At 45.4% G+C, this 26,161-nt stretch overlaps 1 protein-coding gene across 1 annotated transcript in view; it reads left to right on the top strand.

Moving 5' to 3' along the window:
- The first annotated feature begins 9,588 nt into the window (after nt 1-9,588).
- The window catches only part of HS3ST4 (heparan sulfate-glucosamine 3-sulfotransferase 4), a 381,827-nt gene continuing 365,254 nt past the window's right edge, over nt 9,589-26,161 (top strand). The window contains exon 1 of the mRNA XM_070232057.1: nt 9,589-10,718. Coding sequence (XP_070088158.1) covers nt 9,988-10,718 — 731 coding nt within the window. The 5' untranslated portion in view covers nt 9,589-9,987. The remainder of the gene's footprint in view (nt 10,719-26,161) is intronic.

Raw genomic sequence — 26,161 nt, 5'->3', positions numbered from 1 at the left:
TCTCTTCCTACATTAGTCACGTTTTATGACTTCTCATAATTATGGAAAATATATTTCGCACATTTTAAAATTGATGCACATATAAATATTTACATTTCAGATCAGTAAAGACATACTTTGCTATAAAAATAACTCCACAACAGGAGACTTCTTTTCTTTTTACATGGAAGGGCAGGGAAATACAGTGGGTCAAACCTGTCACTTATGATGGAGATGAGATTACATAGTTACTTTTGTTCCTGCTTGCAATATTCCTACTTGGGAACTTCATTTTAGTTTAATATCAACAAACCTGAGCTCCTGGATTAGTTCATAAGGTTGTCAACCCAGCTTTCTTAACAGAGCATGGAAAGAATTTCCATCATAGGACCTGAATCAACAAAGTAATTTTGGGGCTAAGAAATTTACTTTAATCTTTCCCTTTAATTAAAATCCCTTTCCCTTCTTAAAGGGAGGTGAGTTTTTTCTGATTATACGTTTTCTTTTCCCAAAGAGGGGTTGATATCACTTGGTTTCCACACCTCCATGTGAAGTTCAGAATTAACTTATCAAAATATGCATAATTCATCCCTACACATGACCCTATTGGGATTTTGTTTAAAATTACTCAGAATTCATTAATTAATGGTGAGGATTTTATCCTTACAGTACTGAGTTTAATTTATAAATATGATAAATGTGTAGGTTTTATTTGTTTATTCATATATTTTTATGCCTGTTATGAGTTGAATAGTGTATCCCAAAAAGACATGATGAAGTCCTTAAGTCTGGAACCCATGACTGGGAATTTGTTTGGAAATAGGGACTTGTAGATTTAATCAAACAAAGATGAGGTCATTTGGGTGGGCCCTAAGCCAATGTGACCAGTGTTCTTCTAAGAAGAGGAAAGCGCCACGTGGAGGCAGAGACACACAGGGAGAACGCATATGACAACAGAGGCAGAGACTGGAGGCATGCGGCTGCCCAGTCAAGGAAGACCAAGGATTCCTGCCACCCCCAGAGGCTCAGAAGAGGCAAGCACGGATTCCACCCAGAGTCTCGGACAGAGCATGGCCCTGCTGACACCCTGAGTTCAGACTTCTAGCCTCCAGCACTGTGAGAGAACAAATTTCTGTTGTAAGCCACACAGTTTGTGGTCCTTTGTTATGGCAGTCCTTGGAAACTAATACAATATCCTTCCAAAAAGTTGCATAATTTCATCTACAAAGGACTGACTTAATGGACTTTATTGTAGTTCTAAACAGGATCTTATTTAGAAATTATATTTTCTAGTTGTATCCTGATTGTATATAAGAATGCTATTGTCCTTTGTATTTTTTGAATTTTGTTCAGCAATCTTGCCAAACTCTTTTGTTTTCGTAGATTTTCTTTTGCCAACAAACATATAGTTTGCAAACAATAATCATCTGTTTCTTTCTGCCCAACTTTTATGTCCTTTATTATTCTTTCTTGTCTGATTGCACTAACTGGGAACCCCAGTGTAATGCTGAATAGAAGTTGTGGGAAGGCACATTTGTCTTGTTCCTGTCTTTAAAGCGTTCACTTCTAATATTTCATCATGTTTCACTGTAATGTTTGCTGAGGGTTTTTGGCAGATACCCCTTTTCTCTTGGAGAAGTTACCTTCAATTTAGTTTGCTAAGTGTATTTATAATGAATGAAGTGGATGAGATGTTGCACAGACTAAGTATAATGTTCTTGCTTTACCTGGCTTAATCCAATTTTCCCTTTATATATGGACTTAAATGTCACTTCCTCTGGGAAGCTTCTCTCTTGCCCGTAGGCTAGTTAAGATGCTCCAACAGCATGGTCCGCAGCTCTCTGTATTATCTCTCTTTAAAATGCCTCACTTTATTAAACTTGCTTGTGTGATTGTTTCTGCCTTCACAAGGCAGGGATCTTGCTTTCTGTCTCACTGCTTAATCCTCTATGTCTAATCCATGGCCCAGAATATGCTCAAAATGACAACTGAAAGACTGAATAAATGGATGAAGCAAAAAGAGAGCAAGAAACTTTGTGAAATTGAAAACAAAGCACGATTAGATGTCAAAACACTCATCTAGACAAAGATTTGTGCAGAGTTTATGCCAATAAAATTGCAGAAGTCCAATAAGATATAAAAGAAGATGGAATTAATGGAGACTTGCTTTCTGTATTTCTGGGTGGGAAAACACCAATGTTACGGGTTTATTATATAACACTTGCGTTTCAAACTGCTGAGAAATAACTAGTGCTAGGAAAATGAAGAAAAATATAAAGTTAGATCCTTGTGTAAAACCATATAATGAAATAAATTTTAGATGGTTTAAACATTTAAGTGTAGAAAATTAACCAAAAATAGTCTAGAAGAAAACGTATACTTACATAATTTGGGAACACCATTTTCCACCAAAGGTAAAAACCATAAAGGAAATAATTGACAGATTGAGTATATAAAAATGAAAAACATATGTAATCAAAAATGCTAAAAGCAATTTACTGGTCAAAGCAAACTCTTAACTCAATAATTGGAAGATATATGATAGAGAAAATATCTGATATCCTTAATACATTAGAGGCTCTTGTGGATCAGAAAGAAGTAGCAACTAAGTAATAGGAACCTGATGAAGACAAACGCCTTCACAAGTGTGTGCTCACACTTAGCATGAACATCGTGGGGCTAAAGGAGTGCCCCCACCAGATAGATCTGTTTTTCTGGTGTATCTGGGGAAGTAGGGGTGGGAAGGACGCTGGGATGATCAGGCAATTCTTGCCAAGGGAGGACACTGGTATATGACTATACCTTTTTTCTCTCTTTCCCCTTCATTGAAGCTGGGTACCTGAGGGTTACTGTAAATATTCAATAAGATTACCTTTGACCTTCTGCCCAACACAGACATAGATGCAACGAAGTTAATCTTGTCAATTTGCTGTTTTCTTGTTTGACTTGAGGGGTGACTCAAGGGTCACAAGGATTTATGAGTTTGTTTCACAGAAGAAAAAGAATGCCTTCAAGGAAGTTCCAATCACCAGATAAGCAGCCCCCAGGTGTTGCTGACCCTAGAAGTCAGACTGCCCAGGGGCTTATTGAGAGTGAAAGAAACACAGGTTGTCTCTTTGTTTCTCTGGAACTCCTGCCAAGTCCCCTAGCTCTATAAAACCCTCTGCTTTCTGCTCTTGTTAAGGCAGATTTGAGAGAAACTATCCTCCTGCTTTCTTGTTTTGGCCAATTCGAATAAAACTTTTTTCATCTCCAAGCGCCAGTGTCTCAGTGATTGGCTTACTGCCCGTTGGGCACACGAACTTGAAATAAGAGGTTCAGAATCAACATGATCTCAACTTTTCATTTTTTCCTCCCACTTGATGTGGTGGTCATAGGACCAGGGCTGCAACTACAAGGGCTGGAAACAGGGATGATTCCTAAGCAAGAAACTGTAATTCTGTTGCTTAACCTTTATGTCATGGTTTCCAAGGGCTGGATGGAGCAGGATGTGCTTTCACCCATTTGGCAAAATTGGGGTTAAGAGTGAACGTTACTATATTACCTGGTGCTAACGATAGGCCACTAATTCTGCACCTGTAACTTCACCCTATGTGAACAGGAGTGGACTGAGGGGAGACGCTTACTAAACTAGTGTTGCTTCCTGCAATCTAGACCTGCACAGCAGCTGAACCTCACGTCCCTTCCAAAGCTGGGAACGTTTGGGCTATAAATAGGGAAGGAAAAACAGCAGCTCAGGGTAAGAGAATAAATAAACGGGTTATGCGATGAGGGAAATCCAATATTACATGAACAGCTTGAAAGAAGCTCAGAGTAAGAGCCGATGTCTCTTAGCTGGATTATACCAGACGTCTGAAAGGGTGAACTCATATATTACTGAGATGACTCCCGCTTTCGGAATGTGACAAGATTGAATGGAAGCTGTAAACCCAAAGGGCCTCGCCCTGGGAGACATTTTCATATGATATGATGATGGACTGGATAATCATTAGTGACTGAATGAGATTCTAGTAATGTGCCAGTCTCTTTTGACCTTTATGATTGTTTGGCTATAATGGATCTGAGTTAGAGGACCAGGGGGTGGACTGTGACATTGTGATTTCTAATAAGAAATATATATTTGGTCTTTGACCCTGTTCCTGGCACAAAGCTTTTAAAACCCTTGGAATTTCCTGTGATAAGAGCCATAAAGGTGTCTTTTGTTATATTAATGAAGAGGCTTTTGGAAAGCCCCTAGGTAACCGAAAGATGGGGGCCTGGTTGCCAGGGAAACCAACAAGGTGATTAGAGGGTTGGAACTTTCGATTCCACTCCCTGACCCTCTGGGAGGGGAGAAACGCTGGAGCTTGAATTGATTGCCAATAGTCAATGATTTAATCAACCATGACTGTGTAACGAAGGCTGCATAAAAACCCAAAAGGACAGATTTCCAAGAGCGTCCAGGTTGGTGACCATGTGCAGGTTCTGGGAGAGTGGTTACCTGGAGAGGGCGTGGAAGCTCAGTGCCCTTTCCCCATGTCTTGCCCTATGTGTCTGTTCCATCGAGCTATTCCCGAGTCATATCCTTTTATAATAAACAGGTAATCTAGTAAGTAAGAGGTTTCTCTGAGTTCTGTGAGCCGCTCTAGCAAATTCGTTGAACCGGAGTAGAGAGTCTTGAGAACCTCCTACTGACAGCCAGTTGCTCAGAAGCATAGGCGACAACCTAGACTTGCTCTTGGCACCTGCAGTGGGGGCAGTCTTGTGGGGCTGAACCCTTAGCCTGTGGGATGTGATGCTGTCTCTGGGTACATAGTGTCAGAATCGGGTTGAATTGTAGGACACCCAGCTGGTGTCCCAAGAATTGCTTGTTGGTGTGGGGGACTCCCCCGACCCCCAACCCCACACACATTGAAATTGGTACCAGAACCTAGGAACAAACTGTGAAAGATAAGCGTCTTAGCTTGGGTTCCCATAACAAAATGCCATAGCGTGGGTGACTTAAACAACAGAAATTTATTTTCCCACAATTCTGGGGGCTGGAAGCCTGAGAGCAGGATGCCAGCATGGTCAGGTTCTGGCGAGGGCTCTCTCCTCAGCTTGCATAAGGTCCCCTTCTCACTGAGTCCTCAGATGGCGGGGTGTGTGTATGTGTGTGAAGAAACAGAAAGAGACATCTCTTCCACTTCTGATGAGGCCACAGTCCTATCTGATTTGGGTTCCACCATTATGACTTCATTTTCACCATAATTACTTCCTAAAGACCTTGTGTCTGGACATGGTCACAATGGGGGTCAGGGCTTCCATATATGAGTGGTGGGGAGACACAATTCAGTCCATAGCAATAAATAAAGAGCAAATAAATAGAAACAAAGGTTTGGCATTTATCTTTATCATTTCCTTTCTTTCTAACTTTACTGTCTTGCTCTTTGTCTAGTTTCTTGAACAAGTAGCTCATTTGTTTCTAATTTTTCTTCTTTTCAGATACGTATATGGAAGATATAATCTTTCTTATAAGTATTGCTTAATTCCATCCACCAGATTTTGTCATGTAGTGCTTTCAGCTATAAATATTTCCTGAGTTCCATGTGAGATCCCTTTCAATGCAAGGTTCTATAAGTTCCCGGTCATTATTATTATTTTCTTATCTGTTGCTCCTCTTACAAGTATGTAATGTTCCTCCTTGTCACCATGTTGGTTTTGTCTGGAGCTTTACCTCCAGATTTCTATAGAGATACTTTTTTATTGACAGGTAAAGGACAAAATGAGGAAATATTTTTGCTATATATGAGACAAGGTGTCTGTCTACACTACTGGGACAGTGTAGACTTCTAATCTTTCACTTATCCACTTTTGTGAAAAGCAATTCTAATATGGGTTCACTGAAGTCATTTTGGTCAACAGCAGAGGAAATTGATAATATGTATGTTTTCATCAGTCAGATAGTCCATGTTGTGTTGTACTCACAACAAACTCCCAAGTCTCAGCTAAAAATAACCAGGGTTTATTTCTCGATCATACTCCATGTCATCAGGGGCTGGCCTTGCTCAGTCTGGAGGATTGAGTAGATGGCAGCTAAAAGAGGCTCGATCCAACTTCTTGCACAACTGCCAGGCAGGAAAAACACACTCCCACTGTTTGCCGAAGGTTCTGTCTGGAAGAGACAACCTCATTTTTGCTCAAGTTTCATTCGCCAAAGGCTCACAGAGTCACATCTGACTTTAAGGGGCCAAGAAGATACATCCCTTCTGTGTGCCAGAGAAGAGCCGACAATATTTGGTGAACGGCAGTAATAGTAACTATACACTATGCTATATTGTGACTTCCAAAGCTTATTTTTGCTTTTTGTTTGTTGATTTCTCAAAAATTCCCTTCAGTTATGTGAGTTACCATAAATCCTTCTAGTCAATTTCTTTAATAAGAAAACTGAAGTTAGCCAGAGTTAGCTTCTATTGCTTAAAAAAAAGGATCTAAGGCATTAGACTTGGCGTTATAAATGTTACTGAGTGGCTTAGGAAAGTGAACTTCAGTTTACACCTTGGGTTGGTTTTGAAGAAAGGGTACACACCGATTTTTGAAGGATAAGGTTTTAATAGGAAAAGAAGCAGGGCATGGCATGAGCCAATATTTAGATCCGAATAATTATTGGTGGCTGCAGCATGTCAGGCAGGGAGCCAGCTGTTTTTGCATATGCTCTCTAAGTCAATTTAATTCTTTATAAAAACAATATGAGGTGAGTCTTACTATTCATCACTTACATATGCAGAAACTGAGGGTCAGGGAGGTGAAATGACCTGTCCGAAAGTCGCTTAACTAGCAAATGATGGCTTTGTTTTAACTCTATCATCTGATCAGGCAGAGGTGAAAGAGAAGAATGCAATGTGTGTTTTTGGGTAGTGGGTACTGTTCGGTTTGGCAGGACTGTGGGATACACGAAAGGCGGAGGGACCCTTGAGTGCTAAAGCAGAGAGTTAGAGTCTATCAGGTAGGCAGTGAGAGGAAGGTTTCTGCATCAGAGAGGGCACTGGTGGAGCCATGCCTCAGAGACATTGATCTGCTATTGTCCTCTACGATGAAGATGAAGAGAAATGAGGCACGCTGGAGGCCTGGAGACCAGTTGGAGGAGCATTGTAAAAACGCTCATAGGCCTGAATGGGCATGGGTGTTGGCAATGGAAAAAGAAAAAAGTATTCTACCCAGTCTCCAGACCCCCAGGGAATTGCTGAATGAAGTCTGAGTTCTCCCTATGTAGATAGCTCCTACTTTTCATTATAGGTTTCTCAAGAGCTTGCTCCCAGAAAAAACCTGGATGGAGAACAAAACAGGTAAGTGCCCAAGTGAGAAATCTACAAGGCTCCTCTCCCCCAAAATCACCTCTTCCCCATCAGTTGTGGGGCCTAACATTTCACCAACGGGGTTCCGTTCTTTCAAGAGTCTCTTATTTAAGTAGGACTATTTGTGGACAAGAGGGAGAAGGGACACTGCGAAGTGTCCTCATTAGCAGCATCCAGGCAAGTAACATAAATGTATGAGGGCACTCTGGGGGGGCACCGTGAAGAACAGGGCACATGCTCCATGTCAGGGGGGCCTCTCGGTTCTGGCTGAGGGGCCCAAAGTTGCTGGATCTACTATTTCAGCAGAAACCTCATAGCCAAATATTTTGGGCAAGTCCTCAATTTTGCAACATTGCAACCAGTTTAAACTTCTTAATATCACTGCGCTGGCCACATTTAGCTCTTAATTTGTTACCAGTTTGCCACCTCTAGGTTAAATGTTAGTACCATTTTATCAAAACCTTTCCAAATTTGAAAGCACATCTTTAGTAAAACTAGCTACAGAGCAGGTTTATTTGGATTGCCGAGAGCGGGGATAGAGGAGTCTGGGAGCCAGGCAGGGACTGTAGGGAGGTCCCTGGACCACGTGCTGGGCATCCTGGTGCCTGAGCTTCAAAAGGGAGATGGACCACGGCAGTGACAATATTTGCTGCAACCGGGCCCTCCTGGGCGACCACCCAGAGCTGGGCTTGGAGCCGAAGGAGGGAGGGCAAGCTGTGCTGCTCCCAGCTCCAGTTGGCCCCTTCCCATTAACATTACAGGAGTGCAGTCGCGTGGTGTTTGAAAAAGCATCCCTAGTTCCAAGAAATGATTTACAGGACACCAGACTCTGCATTTCAGAGGTCTCCGGTGTACCATAAAAAATATATTCTAAAGGAATAATCTTTATCTGAGCTGAAGCTGCAGTGAAGGAAGCTCACGTCCAGCTGAGAGCAGCAGTGAGCTTCTGTTCACTCAGGGAAAAGTCTGTGTTCTTCGTCTTATTGGATTAACATTTTTTTTCTCTCTTTGGCACTAGGTATCTAGTTAATATTTAGACATTATATACATTTTCTTTCAACTGTTGTCCGTTATGCGATCAAACAAAACCGGAGATGCCAACCACATCAGCCCTCTAGGCGAAAGGAGACCCTCCAAGCACCCAGCTGTGGCTAGCAGGGTAAACAGGACTCACTGGAGCCAGCCTCTGGGAAAGACTGGCGCCAGGTGCGTGCAGGGCCAGCCCCTGCCCCCAGGAAGCAGAGTTCGCTGGAGTGCCTCAGTTGATCGCTCTGCCTCTTCCTGCTATGCCAGCCTCGCGTTTCCTCTACCTCCCTGAGCAAAAGGAAACAGGAAGCAAAGTCTAGTTTTGAATGTTTCAAAGCCTTCTGATGTTTACCATTCCCCCCAGAAGAGGGAGGTGAGGGACGGAAATCTCTCTGCAAAGAAGATACTTTCTTTTTTTTTAAAATTCAATGAAGCGATGCACACACACACACACAGCTTCTCCAACTTCTCTCTGCTTATAACTTCTCTCTGCTTATTAGGGCGATGATAGTCTCAGTCTATTTTAGTCCAGGGAAATGTGAACTCCTTTAGCGGCAATGGCCCCCAAGGGGCGCATGTGCATCTGTGGTTCAGGGTGTCGAGGAGGAGACAGCCTCTCCTTTTGGAGCAGAAAGCACAGTCAACCGGTGGCGGGACAGAGGCAAAAGCTCCAGGACAAGGAAATCTGTGGGTTTGTGTCGAAGCTCCACCAATCAGGAGCTTCAAGCTAAGATGGGGAGGCTGGAAAGATGGAAGTTGGGATGGGAATCCTGGTACGGACAAGAAATTCCTCCTGTGTCAACGGCAGGAGGATGTCCAGGAAGGGAGAAGGGCGGGTCACGGATGGACCGAGTTTGCTTGGAGTCCCATGAGAAAAGGGGAAGCGAGAGCTCACCATCTTGTGGCCCCCAGTTTCCTGGTGCGCGGCACTGGCGGCGGGCGGCGGGCTCTACATCTCTGAAAGTATCGGCAGAGGGAAGGAGAAACTGGCGTCCCAGGCTCCCAGGGGAGGGGAAGCACCCGGGATTGGGCGGGGAACCCCTCCAGCATGAATGTGGTGCGGGGCGGGGTGCGGGGCGGGGTGCGGGGGGGGGGGAGGGCACGATCTCCGCTTTGCTGGGTGCCCCAGCCCTAGCGCACGCCTCCATTCCGTGTCCCACTCCGCAGGCGCGCGCGAGGCGCACTCCCCCTTCCCTCGGCGGCGCGGGGCGCGCGCCCGGGCCCCTCCGCCTCCCCTCCGCGCCTCTCCTCTCTCCCGGCAGAAAGTTAGCAGCGGGGAAGGAACTCGGGGCTGCAACAGCGCGCGGCGGCGGCGGCAGAGGCTGAAGCAGGAGCCGCGGCGGAGCCGGGGAAACGGGGGCGCTGCAGACGGAGCAGGTGCAGCCGGCGGGTCCGCGCGCCCCCCTCGGTCCCCTTGCCAGAGGCTGAGGGGGGGTGGTGGGGGGCCACCCGGACTCCGCGGGAAGAGTGGGGAGGGGGGCCATGCAGCCGGGCTCTCCCCCGGCGCAGCGGGACAGCGGCCAGGGCCGGGGGTGCAGCGGCGTCGCTTCATGCAGCCGGGGCGGCTGGGCGGCGGCGGTGGCGGCGGCGGCGGTGGCGGCGGCTGAAACCATGTCCGGGCAGCGCCGGGGGCTGCCGCCGCCGCCGCCGCCGCGAGCCGGGAGCCACGATGGCCCCGTGGCCCGCACCTCCTCCGCCTCCGCCTCCGCCTCCACCTCTCGCCGCGCCGCCGCCGCCCGGCGCCTCTGCTAAGGGGCCGCCGGCGCGCAAGCTGCTTTTTATGTGCACCTTGTCCCTGTCCGTCACCTACCTGTGCTACAGCCTCCTGGGCGGCTCGGGCTCCCTGCAATTCCCCCTGGCGCTGCAGGAGCCGCCGGGCGCCGCCGCTGAGCCCCCGCCGAGCCCGCCGCCACCCTCTCTGCTGCCGCCCCCCGTGCGCCTCGGCACCCCCTCGCAGCCACCCGCGCCGCCGCCGGACAACGCGAGCCGCGGGGAGCCCCCGGAGCCCTCCGAGCAGCCCGCTGCCCCCGGGGCCGACGGCTGGGGGCTGGCGAGTGGCGGCGGGGGCGCTCGGGACACCTGGCTCCGGACCCCGCTGGCCCCTGGCGAGATGATCACGGCGCAGAGCGCGCTGCTGGAGAGCGAAGCGCAGGAGTCCAGCACCACAGACGAGGAGCTCGCAGGCCGGAGAGCGGCCAACGGGAGCAGCGAGAGGGGCGGCGCCCTCAGCACCCCCGACTATGGGGAGAAGAAGCTGCCACAGGCGCTCATCATCGGGGTCAAGAAAGGAGGCACCCGCGCGCTGCTGGAGGCGATCCGAGTCCACCCGGACGTGCGGGCCGTGGGCGTAGAGCCACACTTCTTCGACAGGAACTACGAAAAGGGGCTGGAGTGGTACAGGTAGGACCCTGGGCTCGGCGCGGGGGATAGATGCGTGGGGAAGACCCAGAGGGAAAGCTGCGGCTTCCCACGCCCTTCGACATCCAGGCACCTCCCCGAGAGCCCTTCGCCCCACGAGGGCTCTGCGGACCCTGGCAGGGCTGCTCGGGGGAGCGTGGAGAGGGCTGGAGGCTGGCCAGGGATCACTGTATTTTAGGGCGAGGGGAGCTGGTGTCCCACTGCCCTGCCTGCCTCAGGCTCCTCACCCAGGGAGGTGCTTTCTGAAGCTGCCTAGCTCCACGCCTGGGAATCCCCAGCCCAGGTGCCCGCGGGGTGTTTCCCAGCCCAGGCTCTTGTGGGGCTCTACGCTGTTGCGTTGGGGACGCTAAGTCATGAAGCACGACAGCTAGATTGACTGAAGGGCTTTGAGATCTCCTGGAATCTCTCAAAATCGCCCTCAAACGTATTTGCGTGTCTGGAATACTTTAGTATTTTCAGCTTAGAGCAAAATGAACAGGGAACAGTTAAAAAGATGATGTTGGTGAGTTTTGGCTTGCCAGAAAAGACTGAGGATGTTCCCCATCTCCAGGACTTTCTATCCCCAGGTGGCTGCATGAACCCTGGGTTGATTTTGCATCAGGAGCATCAAGGTCTGCACGACAGTCGGTGCCCTAAGAGTTTTTACATCCTGCACCCCTGCCCTTTCTAACTGGCACCTCCTTGGCAACAGATTAGAGCTTATGTCTTGTGAGATGTTCATCTCCCTTCTCTTCCACCGTCTCCCAGCGGTGAGGGAAAGGAGAGGAAAGTAGAAAGTTAAGTGCAGGTAAAATAAATTAGTAATCTGGCTTTCTTGCCAACCATAACATTTAAAAAACACTGGAGCAGAAGCCCAAAAGGCAAAGCTCCTTTGCTTTTTTTTTTTTTTTTCCTTCTCTCTTTCCCCTTTGCTCTCTCCCTGGAAAACAGATCTGGATGGCTGGCCCCATCTCTGTTGCATCTCAGTAATTAATTGCAATTGTCAGACAGAAACAGGGGCTTTGTCAGCTAAAGTGATGTTATCATCTTAACAGAGCCAGTAGGTAAAATAAGGATTGTTTGCTGACAAGTTGCCTTGCTGTTGAAGAGATGTGCTTTCTAAGTTTAAATTACAGCCTGTGAAAGTTTTAGAAATAACCTAACTTCAGAAATATATAATAAATGTGTGTATTGTGATTGATTTCTTCCACTTTTAAAAATATGCCTATGCTTTCAAAGCTTGAGAGAAGTACACTTAGGCATGAACATTCCAGCACATTAAACGGGAAACAGCAAATGTGTCTGTTAATGTCTTGTCTGTTTCAACAGAGAGAACTAATTGCAACATTTTAGGAGGCTGCAAACAGCCCCTTCCTATCAAAACAGAAAACAGCAAATGCCTAATTGAACTGGAAAATCAGTATTTATAACATCGCAAGCCATGGCTTCCAGTTTGCGATTATAATTAAAAAGGTGTTAGGATGATTAATGCAACAACAGCAAACCAGAGAAAGAAGGGGATGTTTGGGAAGGTTTCGGTTGTTTAATTGTTGGTTGTAGGAATGTTCTGATTTCTGCTGTGGGGTAGCTTCAGCCCTATGAGGGTCAGTGTGGTGTTTTCCAGTTCTAATTTTAAAGCTGTGTATCTTGTGAGAAGTGTCAGATGCCCTTTGGGGGAGAGGAAGGCCTGAGGATCAGACCTTTCCAACGTGTGTTGTGTTGCTTTGTGGCAGCTGGATATAGAGATGGGGTGTTTGATTCAGGTGACTTGAAATAACGTTGATGACGTGTGCGTGGTGGAGTGGGTGTCAGGAGGTCCCATCGTAGGGTCTGGAGAATTTTCTGAATGAAAGGATAGAAGATGCCAGATTTTCTCACGTTGTTTTACACTGTGGCTGGGAAAGGAAGGTATGAACTGGCCTCACTGTCATGACATGGCTACTGAAGATGTCATTACAGCTCTGTGGTACTCTCACCATCACTTGTGGTATTTGGGCCTTGTGGTATTGGGTGTCAGTATTTGGTAGCCACCTGTAGAACTGTTCCACTGAAGAGGTGTGGACAGAACTGGATCCTCTTGATCCTCACTTCAGAGGACCATGCGGTGTCTCTGTGTCCTCGATCTGCTACCCCAGTGACTTGCCTGTGGGAGACCCTTAGGCTCAGTGGTGCCGATTGGAAGTGCGGGAGGAGAATCTGTCTAACATAGAGGGAATCATCAGCCACCCAAACCTGGCTGTTGAGAAGACTCCCAGAAACCCCTTGGACCTGCAGGAGCCGAGTGGGCTGGCACTGGCCTTGGACCGCTCTCCAGCCTTATGAAGGACAGCAGTGCTTTGAGGACATTTGTGGGATTTTTACTTGCTGCACCTCTTCAGGCTCCTCTTTCTCCCATGAAGGAAGAGGGGATGACAACCTCACTCTATTGTAGAAAAGGAAACAGTGGCATTGATTCAAACCATTAACAGAAACCCTTCCTCTTGGTTCCTTGGTGCAACTCCATCTTTTCAGTGGTGGCATCGGTACTTAAATGGTTATACCACGTATTCTGCCTGAAATCTTACTCTACTATTTAACTGGTTAGAGATCCACAGGTTAATTAAAGCCTTTGATTTGCCCCCATATATTTATTTTGTTTTTGTTTTTCTTTTCAGTGTGTTTTCCAATAGCCTACTAATTCTGCTAGTGTTTCTGTTCTGGTTGTGTTTTCAGCAAGAGGGAGAGCGAGAAGAAATTGGGGCTGCTCTCAGCACAGCTGGCTTGGGGTTTCCTCATATCCACCTAGGCAGCCCGAACAGATTTATTTCTAGTGTCACTCCAGTTATATCTAAATCTGGGTTTTGCTTTCTCCTGTGCAGTTGATCTAACGTGAGTCAAAGACACATCTGAGATGAGAACATGTGCATTGGATTTTCAGGGCAGGATGGACTGATGGATTAGGATGTGTGTGTTAAAGCTATGGAGAAGCAAGCCTCACTTGGTGGATGGACAGAGGCCAGTGATTAATAAGTGGGAGTAGATTAAACCCTCCACTCCTTCCTCTGTCCACCCCCCAAATAAAAGGGTAAAGCCAGAACACACCTTTCAGTATGAGCCGATACACTCTGGCTGTGCAGAGACCTGAACTCTCCTAAGGGATGGGACCTTGTGGCAGGCCAACTGGCTGCCACAGCAGAACTCATCAAAGTGACAGAGACGACTCGAGCTGTGGCCTCCCTCGTGGCTTACAGACTGAACAGTAACCACGACCACTTTGCTCTGGGAGCCACTCAGCTCCAGGGTGATGAGAAGTGACCTTCCACGGTTTCCAGTTGTCTGCAGTGGTAGCAGTTAGTACGCAGGTCCCATTGGCTGGGGGAAAATAACTCAGGAAAACAGCTTCAGTCATGCTCATGCCACACAGAGGAAAGTGGTCAGCAGCGTTATTCGCATGTGGTATTTGGAGAGAATGAAAGAGGACAATGGAAAGGCGCTAGCATTGATTGAATGCCTGTGATTGTGGTGGTTGGTGCTTCACAGGCATGTTATCACATCGGGGCGTCATGATGAGGCTGTGAGTTAAACAGCAACTTTCCTGGTTGACACTCCAGGTGGCTCCCGGAGGGTGAACCACTTGCTGAAGGTTGCTCAGCTGGTCAGTGGTTGAGTTGACCACATCTGTCCAATTTCAGAGTGCTGGTTTCTTTCCCTGTACCACACTGCCGCACAGAAAGTACTAGAATATCTTTTCCTTCTTTCATTCAACAAACACTTAATAACGTTTACCATGTGCCCAGTACTGTTTTAGGTACTGGGGATAAAGTGGAGAACAAGACAGAGGGAGGACCTGTTCTTGTGGAAATGACATCTTTTAGTAGGGCGGTAGGGGAGACAGCAAACAAATGGTCTTTCTTTTAACCTTTTTAATGTGGCTGTAGAAAACTTAAAATGACACTTGTGACTCCCATTGCATTTCCACTGGGCAGGGCTCCTGTAGAGCAGTGCTTTTTAAACTTGAAATGCACGTGGATCACCTGGGGTGTTGTTAACATGCAGATTCTGATTCAGCAGGTCTGGGGAGGGGCCTCAGACTCTGCATTTCTAACTTCCCAGTTGATGCTGATGCTGCTGATCCCTGAACCTCACTTTGAGAAGCAGGCGTCTAGAGAGTAATTGGGGTGTGTGTGTGTGTGCATGCACAGATATTATTTTAAGTCAAATGGTTAGGGGAAACCTCTCTGTGGAGGAGATGTAAATGAAGTGAAAGAGTAAGATCCTGCCATGTGAAGATCTAGGTGGAGAGGTTTCCAATAGAGGGAACAGCAGGTACAAAGGCCCTGAGGTGGAAACAGGCCTTATGGCCTTACAGAGTGTTCTTTCATTATTTCAAAAGCAAGGTGTTTGTAGCTGGACAAAATTGGGTTTTGCAACTTACTAGTTAGATGATCTTGGTTGGATAACTGATTTAACATCACTCATTTTCAACTTGTTTATCTGAGAATATTTCCTTCCTTGCAGGATTCTTGAGAGGAATAAATTAAATACTAAAAGTGAATGTATTTTCTAAGCAAAAAGTGAGTATCATAGACCAAAAATCCAAATGGACTCAACTACTGGGTTTTTCCATTTCTCAAATCCTTTTGGTCTCATATGCCTTACCTTCTGTCACAGCTGTCTTAATAGTGAGAGAAGAGTCTCTTATTGGGGGTGTTTTTAGGAAAAGTCTAATAATGATTGGCTTTGCAGTCTACATCTGCTTATCCTCTTAAACCAAGGGTCACCAACTCACATGCCTTCTGGGCCCACAGCGATTGTATAAATGAGTTCAATAGACCAGGTGGGGAGAAACTGGGACGCACATGCTCTGTCTAAAGGGGCAGCTACTCTTTTCCACGTGCAAACGTGGCATCAGGGTTATCAGATCTTCCACTTGGTGAGAGAAACTGGAAATCCAGTTTTTGATGTGAAATTATCTGGTTTTGAATGTTGGCAACAGATGGAAATTTCTTCCGAGTGCAGTGTGGGCCAGCACTGCGGACAAACAAAACCCACCTGTGGGCTGGATACAGCCAGCCGGCTACCAGTCTGTGGCTCTGGCTTAAACTCATTTCGGAAAGTAACTGGCACACCCGTACCCTTTGTGGTTGTCAGAATTGTGGCTTCTGTGTGCTATTTTAGGTTAGAGTTTTCCCCCTTTGCAGATGTTGCAAGAGCGTGGGGCAAATACCTGCCAGATACATTGCAACAACAGCAAAAGGAGCTGGGTAGAAAGAGGAACATTGAGGCAGAAAAGGACAATTCCCCCCAAAATTTCCCATTTGTTCCCAATGAACATTTTCCAGAAGTTGAGAAAATTTTCAGCTTTTCACTCATTAACGAGACATTCCCCTATTTGATCTATATAGATAAACTATACTTATATAACAGGTTCTGGTCAGGTGGATTGAGTAAGACCTGAGAGTTAGAAAATTGGGCTCTGGCTCTGCCTTGCCCCATCCTAGTTCTGTTGGGTGTCGGGTTACTTATATTAAACTGTTTCTTTCTCTCTTTTTCTTTTCTTTCTTTCTTTTAGAAATTCCTGTTTCTTTTCTGATGAGGTTATATTGTCTCCGTAGGGCCCATTCGCCCACTAAAATGCTTTGGTTCTGGAGCAGACGTCTGTGTTAGACCCTTCAGAGGAAGCACGAGAGCACTGTAGGAGCAACATTGTTTGGAGCCTGTTTTTGTATCTCTGAGTCAGAATCCACTGCATCCTCCTTGTGTGACCTTAGACAAGTTACTTAATATCACCAAGCCTCCATTTTTTTTGTCTGCAGAATGGGCTCAATGTTGCTTACTTGCAAGTGATTCTGTGAGGATGAAATGATATGGCCCTTAAAAAGTGACCCCACGCAGAGTGTGTGACATGATAAATTTCTTCTTCTCCTTCTCTCTCTCTCTCCTCATTTTCCTTTTCCTTTGCTTTTCTCCTTCATTTTCCTTCAATTCCTTCCTTTTATCCTGCCTATCGGTATGGAAGGCCCTACAGAGAAAGCTGTAATGCATTTTTCATTAGCATATCGTCTTTTATTTCAAGATTATGTCTGAATGAGGGATTTCAAACACTGAAGCGGTTCTTAAGTAGCTCTCCAGAGAATAATCCAAACCAATTCCAGAATTTGGTCTACTGTGACTTGAGCTGAAGGAGGAGAAGAGTCTGATTTCCTGGGGTACCTGCAGCCAGCCTTCTCCACTAAGGGGACGGGGTATGGAAGGGGGCAGGCTCTCGGGGCTTTCCTGCTCACATTTTCTTGAGCCCACAGTAGGAATGGAGGCCGCTTGCAGTGGAGAGGGACTGAGATATTTAGAATGCCGAGGGCATGCTTTGCCTTCCATTCTTCTGCAGAGCTGAAGGCACTGGAGAAGGCAGGACTGTTCTAGAAGACCCTGCCAAACTCCCTACCTTGCGATTTGGCCACTTTCCCTGGTGTTCTCCGGCCATCATAACATGATTTAATTATTTTTACTTTTGTAAATCATACCAGGCATTTTTAGTTTTAAATTGAGTCAGGAGAGGGGCCTTGAGACTTTTAGGTGAACGAGAGATTGCTAGGGTTGTACGTTAGAAAGTTTTAAAGGTTTTGGGTTTGCATAATGGATGCTATTTCTGAAACTGATTGAACCACCGATCTTTCAAGTAATCTCTTGATTCCATTGGTTTCTGCGGTTTGACAAGCTCCTCTATAACTGTCTTGGGAATTTCAGTCTGAAATTATAATTCACTAAGGGAGCTTTTCAGCCCATCTTGCCATTAATTAAAAGCAAGTGGTTGATTTTTTTTTTTTCTTAACACTCACTAGTTAGGGTTGCCTGCCTTTAAGTTTTTATTTTTCCCCCAATCTTTTTTTAAGAATGTGTAAAGCATATTTACAGGGAAACAAAGCAACACATCAATTAGGCAATACAAAAAATTGAGCTTAAATTATTATAAACAAAAAAAGATGCTTTACTGGCTTATGTAATTAGGAAGTCTGTGGGGTAAGTGGCTTCAGGAAAAGCTGAATCCAGGGGCTTGAATGGTTTGACAAGGTCTCTGTCTCTTTCCATTCTTTGTCGGGTTTGTCTCTACCTTGCCTCATTCTCAGGTTATCTCACTACATTTTAGGCAAGATGGTAAGCAGCAACCCCAGACAAACATTATATGTTTATTTAATTCTTTTGGAAATAATATATTTTTTTTAAATTGAGAGGTTTTTACTTTCCCCCAAATTACAGAATTGTTAAACCCCATTATGGAAGTCTCTAGTGTATTGTTTTCCTCTGCATTGTGTTGAATTCTAAATGCTATTGAAAATTCCAGAAATATAAAATTTTCTAAATTTTATAGTCTCTTTTCTTGTCTCTTGAAAATTTTCAGCTAGCTCTATTCACGTAAAAATACCCTCAACCAAAGGCAATAGTAAACCATAGAGAAGGAAATAACTTCTCCATTAAAATACATAAGGCTCCACCACAAAGACCTGTATGAAATAATTGCACATTCAAGCAAAGCTGAGTTCCCGAAGGCCAAGAAGATTCTGTGATGGATTGCCTCCAAATGAGAAGCGTAGACCCATATTTTCATGAGTACAGTTTTGCTGATCTAAAGATGTATGGGCATACTGAACAAAGTACTTTACTTATAAATGTTAAGTTCACATTTGTGACGTCTGATAACTGGGATAATTAATAATGAGGCTACACGAAACTTAGAGTAGATAGTGATTTGGAAATAATTTTTCTTAAGAGCTTCTGCAGGAAATTCCTGGAGATGCCTTTGGTCCAGGTTGGGTCATGTGCTCATTCCTAAAGCTGTCGTTGTGTAGTACCCTGATTGGGCCTGGCTCAAGTAGCCACCCCTTTGGCCTGGAGTGGTGGGGGGAGTAAGCAACCAGGGCTAGTCCCATTGAGACCATAGGGAATAGTTTCTCCATGAAGATGAGGTGTTCAAGGGTTCTATTGCTAGAAGAAGTGGGGACCAGTCTAGCCACATGTTTATTAAACCTATAAGATCCACTATGGGACAGGTGTATGATCTCTCTGAGTATTTTAACCCAGAAAGAGGGACAAAGGGTTAATTTTGGGAGGTTCCACGCACTTGTTATTTTAGTTATTCATTCATTTATTTATTCATTAAACACATATTGACTGTCAACTTTGTGCTGGGGCAGACATGAATCAGTCATGGCCAGTGATCTGAAAGAGCCTGCAGAGTGGAGAAACAGACAAGTGAATGGTTACATCACAAACTAATAAAAGTCCTGACACAGTGGGGTTTATTCCAGGAATGGAAGGATGGTTCAATCTTATGAAATCTAATAATTTGACTTATTCTTAATATGGGTAAATGAGAAAAATTCTATGATTTATTTGATGGACGCTAAAAGGCATGTGATTAAATTAGCATCTATTTCTAATTTTTAGAAAACCTCCTAATAAAATGGGATCTTACCCAAAGCCAGCATCATCTTTAATGGTGTAGTACTAGAAACATTCCCATTAAATCCAGAACAAGACTAGAATGCCCATTATCGTCACTATCATTTACCATTGCTCAGTAATTCGTAGATAATGCAGTTGGATACAAGAAAGAATAAGAAAGGGTGAGGCAGAATTATCACCATTTGCCAGTAATTTCATCTCTTTTGGAAAATCTAAGATAGCCAATCCCCCCATGAATCTATTAGAAACAATAATAGGGTTCATTAAGGGCACTGATGAGGAAATTACTATGCAAAATCTGTAGTTTTCCTACATGCCTACCCCAACCGTTTTGGAAATATAATGAGAGAAAATATCCTATTTATAGAACCAACCAAACAAACAAAATAATTTGAAATATATTTAGCAAAAGTTGCAAGGGACTTGTAAGAACAAAATTTTAATACTTTATGGAGGGGCATCAAAGAAAGAGGAGTAAATGGAAAGTGACCTCTTTCTCTTCGATGGCATGTCTTTTTTTCCACCCCTCCCCCCCCTCCCTCCTTCTCTCCCTCTCATCTTGTCCCTGGCTCTTCCCTCCTCCCTCCCCCCTCCCCCCTCCCTCCTCCTTTTATTAGAGTTCTTTGCTGCTAAGTTGAGGGTGTGTTTGAGAGTGGTCTGAAAGTATTGGTTATATGAACGTGGCGAAAATGTTGTACTTCATGTATGAAATTCCCTTACTTGCTACATGACGGAGAGGATGGTAAGACAGCCGTTACTGTTCAGATTCATAAACAGTGTCATCATTCTTTGGGGGATGGGTGCTGATTGTTTTCTATCCCAAATTCAAGGGTGGTAGGACTGTGCCAAGGTGTGGATTAATAGTTGAATTGGTGTAAATTAGTAAATTTAGATGCACTCCTGTTGCTGCAAAGCAAAAGTCCAGTCAGGGACAAGTGATGGTTATTTTCAGTGGGACAGGGAGATGACGGTGTGGATGGGAAAGAATAATGGTGGCGGTGGTGGTGGTAACAGTAGTGGTGATAGGCACACGTTCTATTCCTGTGCGTGCGCCAGGCTCTGCTCCAAGCAGTGGGGTCATTCAGTCTTCAGAGGACCTGGCGAGAGAGGCACTGTGATTTTACAGGCCAGGGAGCTGAGGCACAGAGAGGTCAAGTAACTTGCTCAAAATGTGGAGTTGGGATTCAGACCCAGGTGTTTGGCCACAAACATGCAGCATTTCCTTTTCTTTGCCTCAAATTTCTTTCCCACTGGAGGTGGTGTCTTACAGCATCATGGGAGTGAATAGTAACTGCTGGCTTTCCCTGCCAGGAGCTTGTGATTTTCCGCATGCAGATGGACTGCCTGCCTACTGGATGGGCTAATTGAGGGAGTCTCGACCCAACAGCAGACTGTGGCAGTGGCTTCCATTCTGGGACCAGGCTCATTCCCACTGTTCCCTTCTCCTGGAGTACTCGGCCCCAGATCCTTAAACTACCCTGTCTCCTTATCTGTCCTTCAGGTGTTGGCTCAAATTTCAGCTCCTCGAAAATACCTCTCCGAGTTACCTAATTTAAAGACCCTTTTCCACGTCTGAGCTTGTGACGCTGTTTTATTTTCTTCAGAGCATGTACTACTCTCCAAAATCGTGCTGATTCCTTCCTTCTTCCTCACCAGAAGGCAGATTACATGAGAGTGGGGGTCTTGTCCATCTCGTTTCTTGCCGGTGCCCAGAACAATGCTTGGCACCCAGCAGGCACGCCGTCATGGTAGTTTATTAATCACTAATTCTGAATCAATGAATTAATGAATGGAAGGAGGGCCTGCTGTGTGCTAACTTTTCTTGCAAAACTCCAGGCTTCTGAAAAGAAATGACACTCACATTTCTTGGGAACTCTGGCTAAGAATTGTTGTCAGCTCTTTCACGTCCTATTTTTGCAAGACTATTTTGGGTACAAGAAAGAGAAACCCACTCAAACAAACCATGTGGGCTCAACAGTCTCCCACAAGCTGCCTACCGCACAGGACGTCACCTTCTTTATTCCTCACAGCAGCCTCGTGAAGTCGAGACTTTCTTATCCCAGTGTAACACAGAAAGTGAATGCGACCTGGAAGGGCGGGCAGGAGTCCCAGGGTCACACAGCAGGCTGGCACAAGCCAGGTGTCTTCACTGTAACACGTGGCTTTTGGTTCCTGGCCTTTGTTGCTGGTGCTGCCGAAGTTTTAGAAGAGTTCGATTACTCCCGATAGACCATTATGCTCTAAGAGTGGATTATGTTTCTCTAAATGCGTTACCGAAATTACATAGTTGGCATTTAACAATCAAAACATTATGCTGAGGCCCGTGTTTGATATGTCACTCACTGTAGGTATAGGGGCACCCTTCCCGGTGCCTCCTGGCTGAGCCTTCTGCAGGGGGCTGGAGGGTTGGGTGTCGCTGGAGCTGAGGAAGTATTTGAGCCTAACTGCCTGAGCGCCTCTGTCACAGGGCAGTTGGACTGTTTGGAGCTATGTTGTGTTTTGAAAGAAAAAGCTGAACCTGAAATCAGAATTAAGGTTTTGAGTCTGAGTTCTGTGTCTACCTTGACTTGTGCACATAGATAAGTATTCAGCCTTTGAGCCTTTGTTTTCTCATCTCTCAAATGGGAGTACCAGCCTCTAATAATTACATGGTACTTTTGCAAGGATAGAATGATGATGCTGTGCTGGGATCTGCTTTGTCTACGTCTGTTAGTTGTTATTAATCCATGCACGTTTTCGTGAATTCCCCCAGATAATTGGTTTTCTGGAATATTGAACTCCAGGGAGTACCTGAAATACAGGACAAGTATTCTTATCATAAAGTTAGATTAAGAAGTTTAATTTACAGAAACTATTATACACCATGGATATCAAACATTGTGAGGGCAGACTGCATAAAGATCCTGGAATTCTGGAGAACCTCTGTCTGCATCACTCTTTCACCCAGCTCAGGACCACTGATGCGTCATTCTTTTGTGCTGAAAACGTACAGAGCGGTGGGGTACACTTGCTTCTTAGGATTGCGCTGCGGCTCATGACCTTTGGGAGTGACCAGGAGATTCTTTCATTTTGCTCTCAAATGACCTATCATTTCTTTTTCCTCTGTACCCTGTCTCTTTTCCAGGTTGGCATATTAACTTCTTACCTTCTGGCTGCCTGAGTAACCTACTTTCTAACCTACAGAAGGCAGAATAATGCCCCTGCCCCCCCATAACCACGTCCTAATTCCCGGAAACTGTGAATATGCTAGATTATGTGGCAAAGGGGAATTAAGGTTGCACATGAAATTATGAGTGCTAAACAGCTAACCTTGAGATTGGAGATAATCCTGGATTATCTGGATGGGCCCTGTGATCACAAGGGTCCTTTTAAGTGGAAGAGGGAGGCAGGGAGCGAGAGTCAGAGGGATGGCAGCATGAGAGGGGCTCAACGTGCTGTTGCTGGCTTTGAAGATAGAGGAAGGGGTCATGAGCCAAGGAATTCAGGAAGCTTCTGGAAGCTAGGGAACAGGGAAGGAAATCCATCCTTGCTTAGAACCTCCAGAGGAACGCAGCCTGTGGACACTTTGATTTTAGCCCATGGAGACCCGTGTCAGAGTTCTGGCGTCCAGGACAGTTAAGCCATCCGTGAATGGTCATTTGTTACAGCAGCAGTACACTCTCCTCAGATAGCTCGAGCGGTCTCCGTCTCATTCCATGTCTTCCCTTTGCTTTGTCTCCCTTTCTGGAAAATACCTCCTCTGGGGCTCTTTAGTTCTCTTGCCAAACAGCAAAAAAGATGTACCCATCCAATATTTGCAGATGGTAACTTTACGAGTTAGGGTGAAAACAGAGACCCCAACACAGTGGCTTCCATAAGACAGACAATGATTTTCTACTACACAACGAAAGTTGATATTCAAGGTTTGTAGCAGTCAGGGCTGCATGGTGACCAGCCACTCCGAGAGACCCAAGCTGACCACAGTGAGTGCAGGCGTGTGTGTTTGAACGGCAGCCGTGCATGAGCACTCCAGCCAGTCCTGCGGGGGCAGCTGTGCTCCAGGAGACCGTTCAGAGACCCAAGTTCTGTTCTTCCCATCTGGTTGCTCTGCCGTCCCCCAGGGAGCTTGTTAGAAAAGCAGAATCTCAGATCCCATCCCAAACTTTCTGAAGCAGAATTTACATTTTAAGATGATACTTGGGTAATTATTATGCATGAAGTTTGAGAAACATGGCCTAATGGCACGGTGGTTCAACTTCGGCATCATTGACACCTTGGGACAGGAAAGTCTTTGTTGTGGGGGGCTGTCCTGTGTATTGTAGGATGTTTAGCAGTCTCTCTGGCCTATATCCCCCCAGATGCTAGTAGTTAGGCCCTCCCCCAGTTTTAATAACCAAAAATGCCTCCGGACATTGCCAAATGTCCCCTGGGGTCCAAAACTGCCTCTGGTTGAGAACCCCTGCCTTAGAGGGTTTCCTCTGCTGCGTGATGGGAGCTGGGACTGCACCCCATCTGCATTCCAGCCACCATGAAGCAGCGAGGGCAGAAGGCCGGGAGCGGGTTCCTCTGAAGCAGGTGAGGCAGTAATGTCGCTCATAACTTCCGCTCTCCTTCTGCTGGGGAGATTTCGTTGCATGGCCACCTCCAGCTGCAGAGGAATCTGGGGAACTTACTGAGTGTCTCTGTGCCCAGGAAGGAGGAAAGAACGAGTCTGGGGACAGTCAGCTGTCTGCTACAGTAACTCACGCAAGGATGTGGTCGTACTATATCTCTATTCTCTTCTATCAGAAGTCACTCCAATGGAAGGGTGAATAAATTGACGAGGCATAATATTTTTTGCAGTTGGAACACAGAACTATTTTAGGAGGTCACAGGATATTTTAGGAGCATACATAAAATTTACCTGAAGCTCTAATAGTGTATTTTGATATCAAGAGTTTGGTATCTTCTAAACTTCAGTCGTGAGTATTATTCCTGCAAGTTTCTTTATTTTTTCTTTTTCCATTTAGATGTATTTGCCTATATTGATTTTTTATGTGAAAAATAATTTTCTTCAATCATTGTAAAGACTATATCATACTACAAGTGTGTTGTTGTGGTGGAGATAGACGTGCGTGTCCATACATGTCTATGTATATGTGTATGTGTCGGTAGCTATCAGTAGACATCTCTTTCTCTGTGTATCTATTTACTTGGCACCACCTGCCTTGGTACCCCCTCACCCCTTGCCCAGGCTGCTGCAGCCGACTTCTGTTCTTGTTCCTGCTGACTTTCTTGCCCTCTGTAATCTGCTCTCCACACAGTGGCTGGGGGAAATGATCCTTTTAGAACATAAAGCAGACTGCATCACTCTCCTAATTTAAATTTTCCAGTGGCTTGTTGTCAACCTAGAGAAAACTTCTAAGTCCTGGCCATGATCTACAAGGCCCTACAGGATCTGACCCTGCCAACCTCTTCAGCCACATTCACTTGTCATCTTCTCTTTGCTCCTCTCCTTGAGCCACATTAGCTTCCTTGCTGTATCTGAGAAGCCAAACATGGCCCTACCTCAGGACCTTTGCACTTGTTGCCCCCTCTGCCTTTAATGCTTTTTCCTTAGATAATTGCTTGGCTTGCATCCCTCCTGCATTCGAGCCTCTGCTTGGCTATTCCTCCTCAGTATGGCTTTTTCTTGTACTGTCTGGACTCCCCTTGTACATTCTTAGTGATAAGAGCTCCACTCATTGGAAAATGCTGGTGAACACAATATTGCCATTAATATTTGCCTACGTTCCCTAGTTACACTACCCCCACCCAACTTTCTGGTGTCTTAATTTCTTGGTTCTTAATCCCCCCGTTCTTGACAGAAGATCTTGCTTTGATCTGGTGGCACAAAATGACCTCGATGTTGCTGTGGTCAATTGAAAATATGCTTAGGTAACTCTTAGCTGTTCCTGTCATTTAAGTAGACTGCCGCTAGGGGGTGGTGATGCGATACAGGCTGAGTCCAGAGTGAGGCGTTTTCCTGAGAGGTGGGATGTGCGTGGCTCCTTGCTCCTTCCAACCTAGGTTAACCCTCCACATTTGCCCCTGAAAATAAGACGCTTTAGGAAAGGCTCACTTTCAGTAAATAATAAACAAACACCAAAGCCAGTGTTTAGAGGTTTAAAGCAAACTCAAATATGGTTGAGTATCTTTTGTTCTCTACCCACTTTCTAGCTAGTTTTTCATTTGTGTTCAGATACAGAGAGAATATTCCTGTTACTGTCTGAATATGGACATACAATAAATGTACTATGTTACCATAAATATATGTTAAGACTTTTAATATTAGAAATTATTATTATAACATATATGCCCAATATTAAATAGGTATACTACCCATTTAGACTCTGAGAATCGCATGACACTTTCAACCAACAAACTGCGTGACCTCACGCAGAACCACTGATTTCCTTATTTAGAGTGAGACAGAGAGTTTGTTCTGTCCATCCGTTCTGATTTTCATTCACTTATGAATTGCTGGGTTGAAAGTCTGGTCTTTTGGTTTACCTTCAACTCTTGGCCTTGATGTTCCTAGATTTTCTTGGCTTGGTGTCTCTTTTCAGTCCCTTTACCTCTCATCCTCCAGGAGGAAGAAATTGCCCCAAATCATGATATGTTAGAGCACTTTTAAAGAAAATCTTTCCCAGTGTTTTCAAACTTAGCTTTAGCTGCAGAAATCTATTGGGTAGGATTCTTCTGGTTATAACACAAGGAAATTCCAGGTGAAATCTGAAATAAGCATGAATCGAAAAAGAATTTAGGGGTCGGCCTGGTGGTGTGGTGGTTAAGCTGGCGTGCTCCACTTCTGTGGCCTGGGGTTTGTAGTTTCGGATCCTAGGCGCGGACCTACACACCGCTCATCAAGCCATACTGTAGCTGCGTCTGCATACAAACAATAGAGGAAGATTGGCATAGATGTTAGCTCAGGGACAGTCTTCCTCCAGTAAAAAGAGGAAGATTGGCAACAGATGTTAACTCAGGGCCAATCTTCCTCACCAAAAAAA

Source organism: Equus caballus, chromosome 13, assembly GCF_041296265.1.
Source record: "Equus caballus isolate H_3958 breed thoroughbred chromosome 13, TB-T2T, whole genome shotgun sequence".
NCBI lineage: Eukaryota > Metazoa > Chordata > Mammalia > Perissodactyla > Equidae > Equus > Equus caballus.
This window is presented reverse-complemented; position numbering and strand designations above follow the sequence as displayed.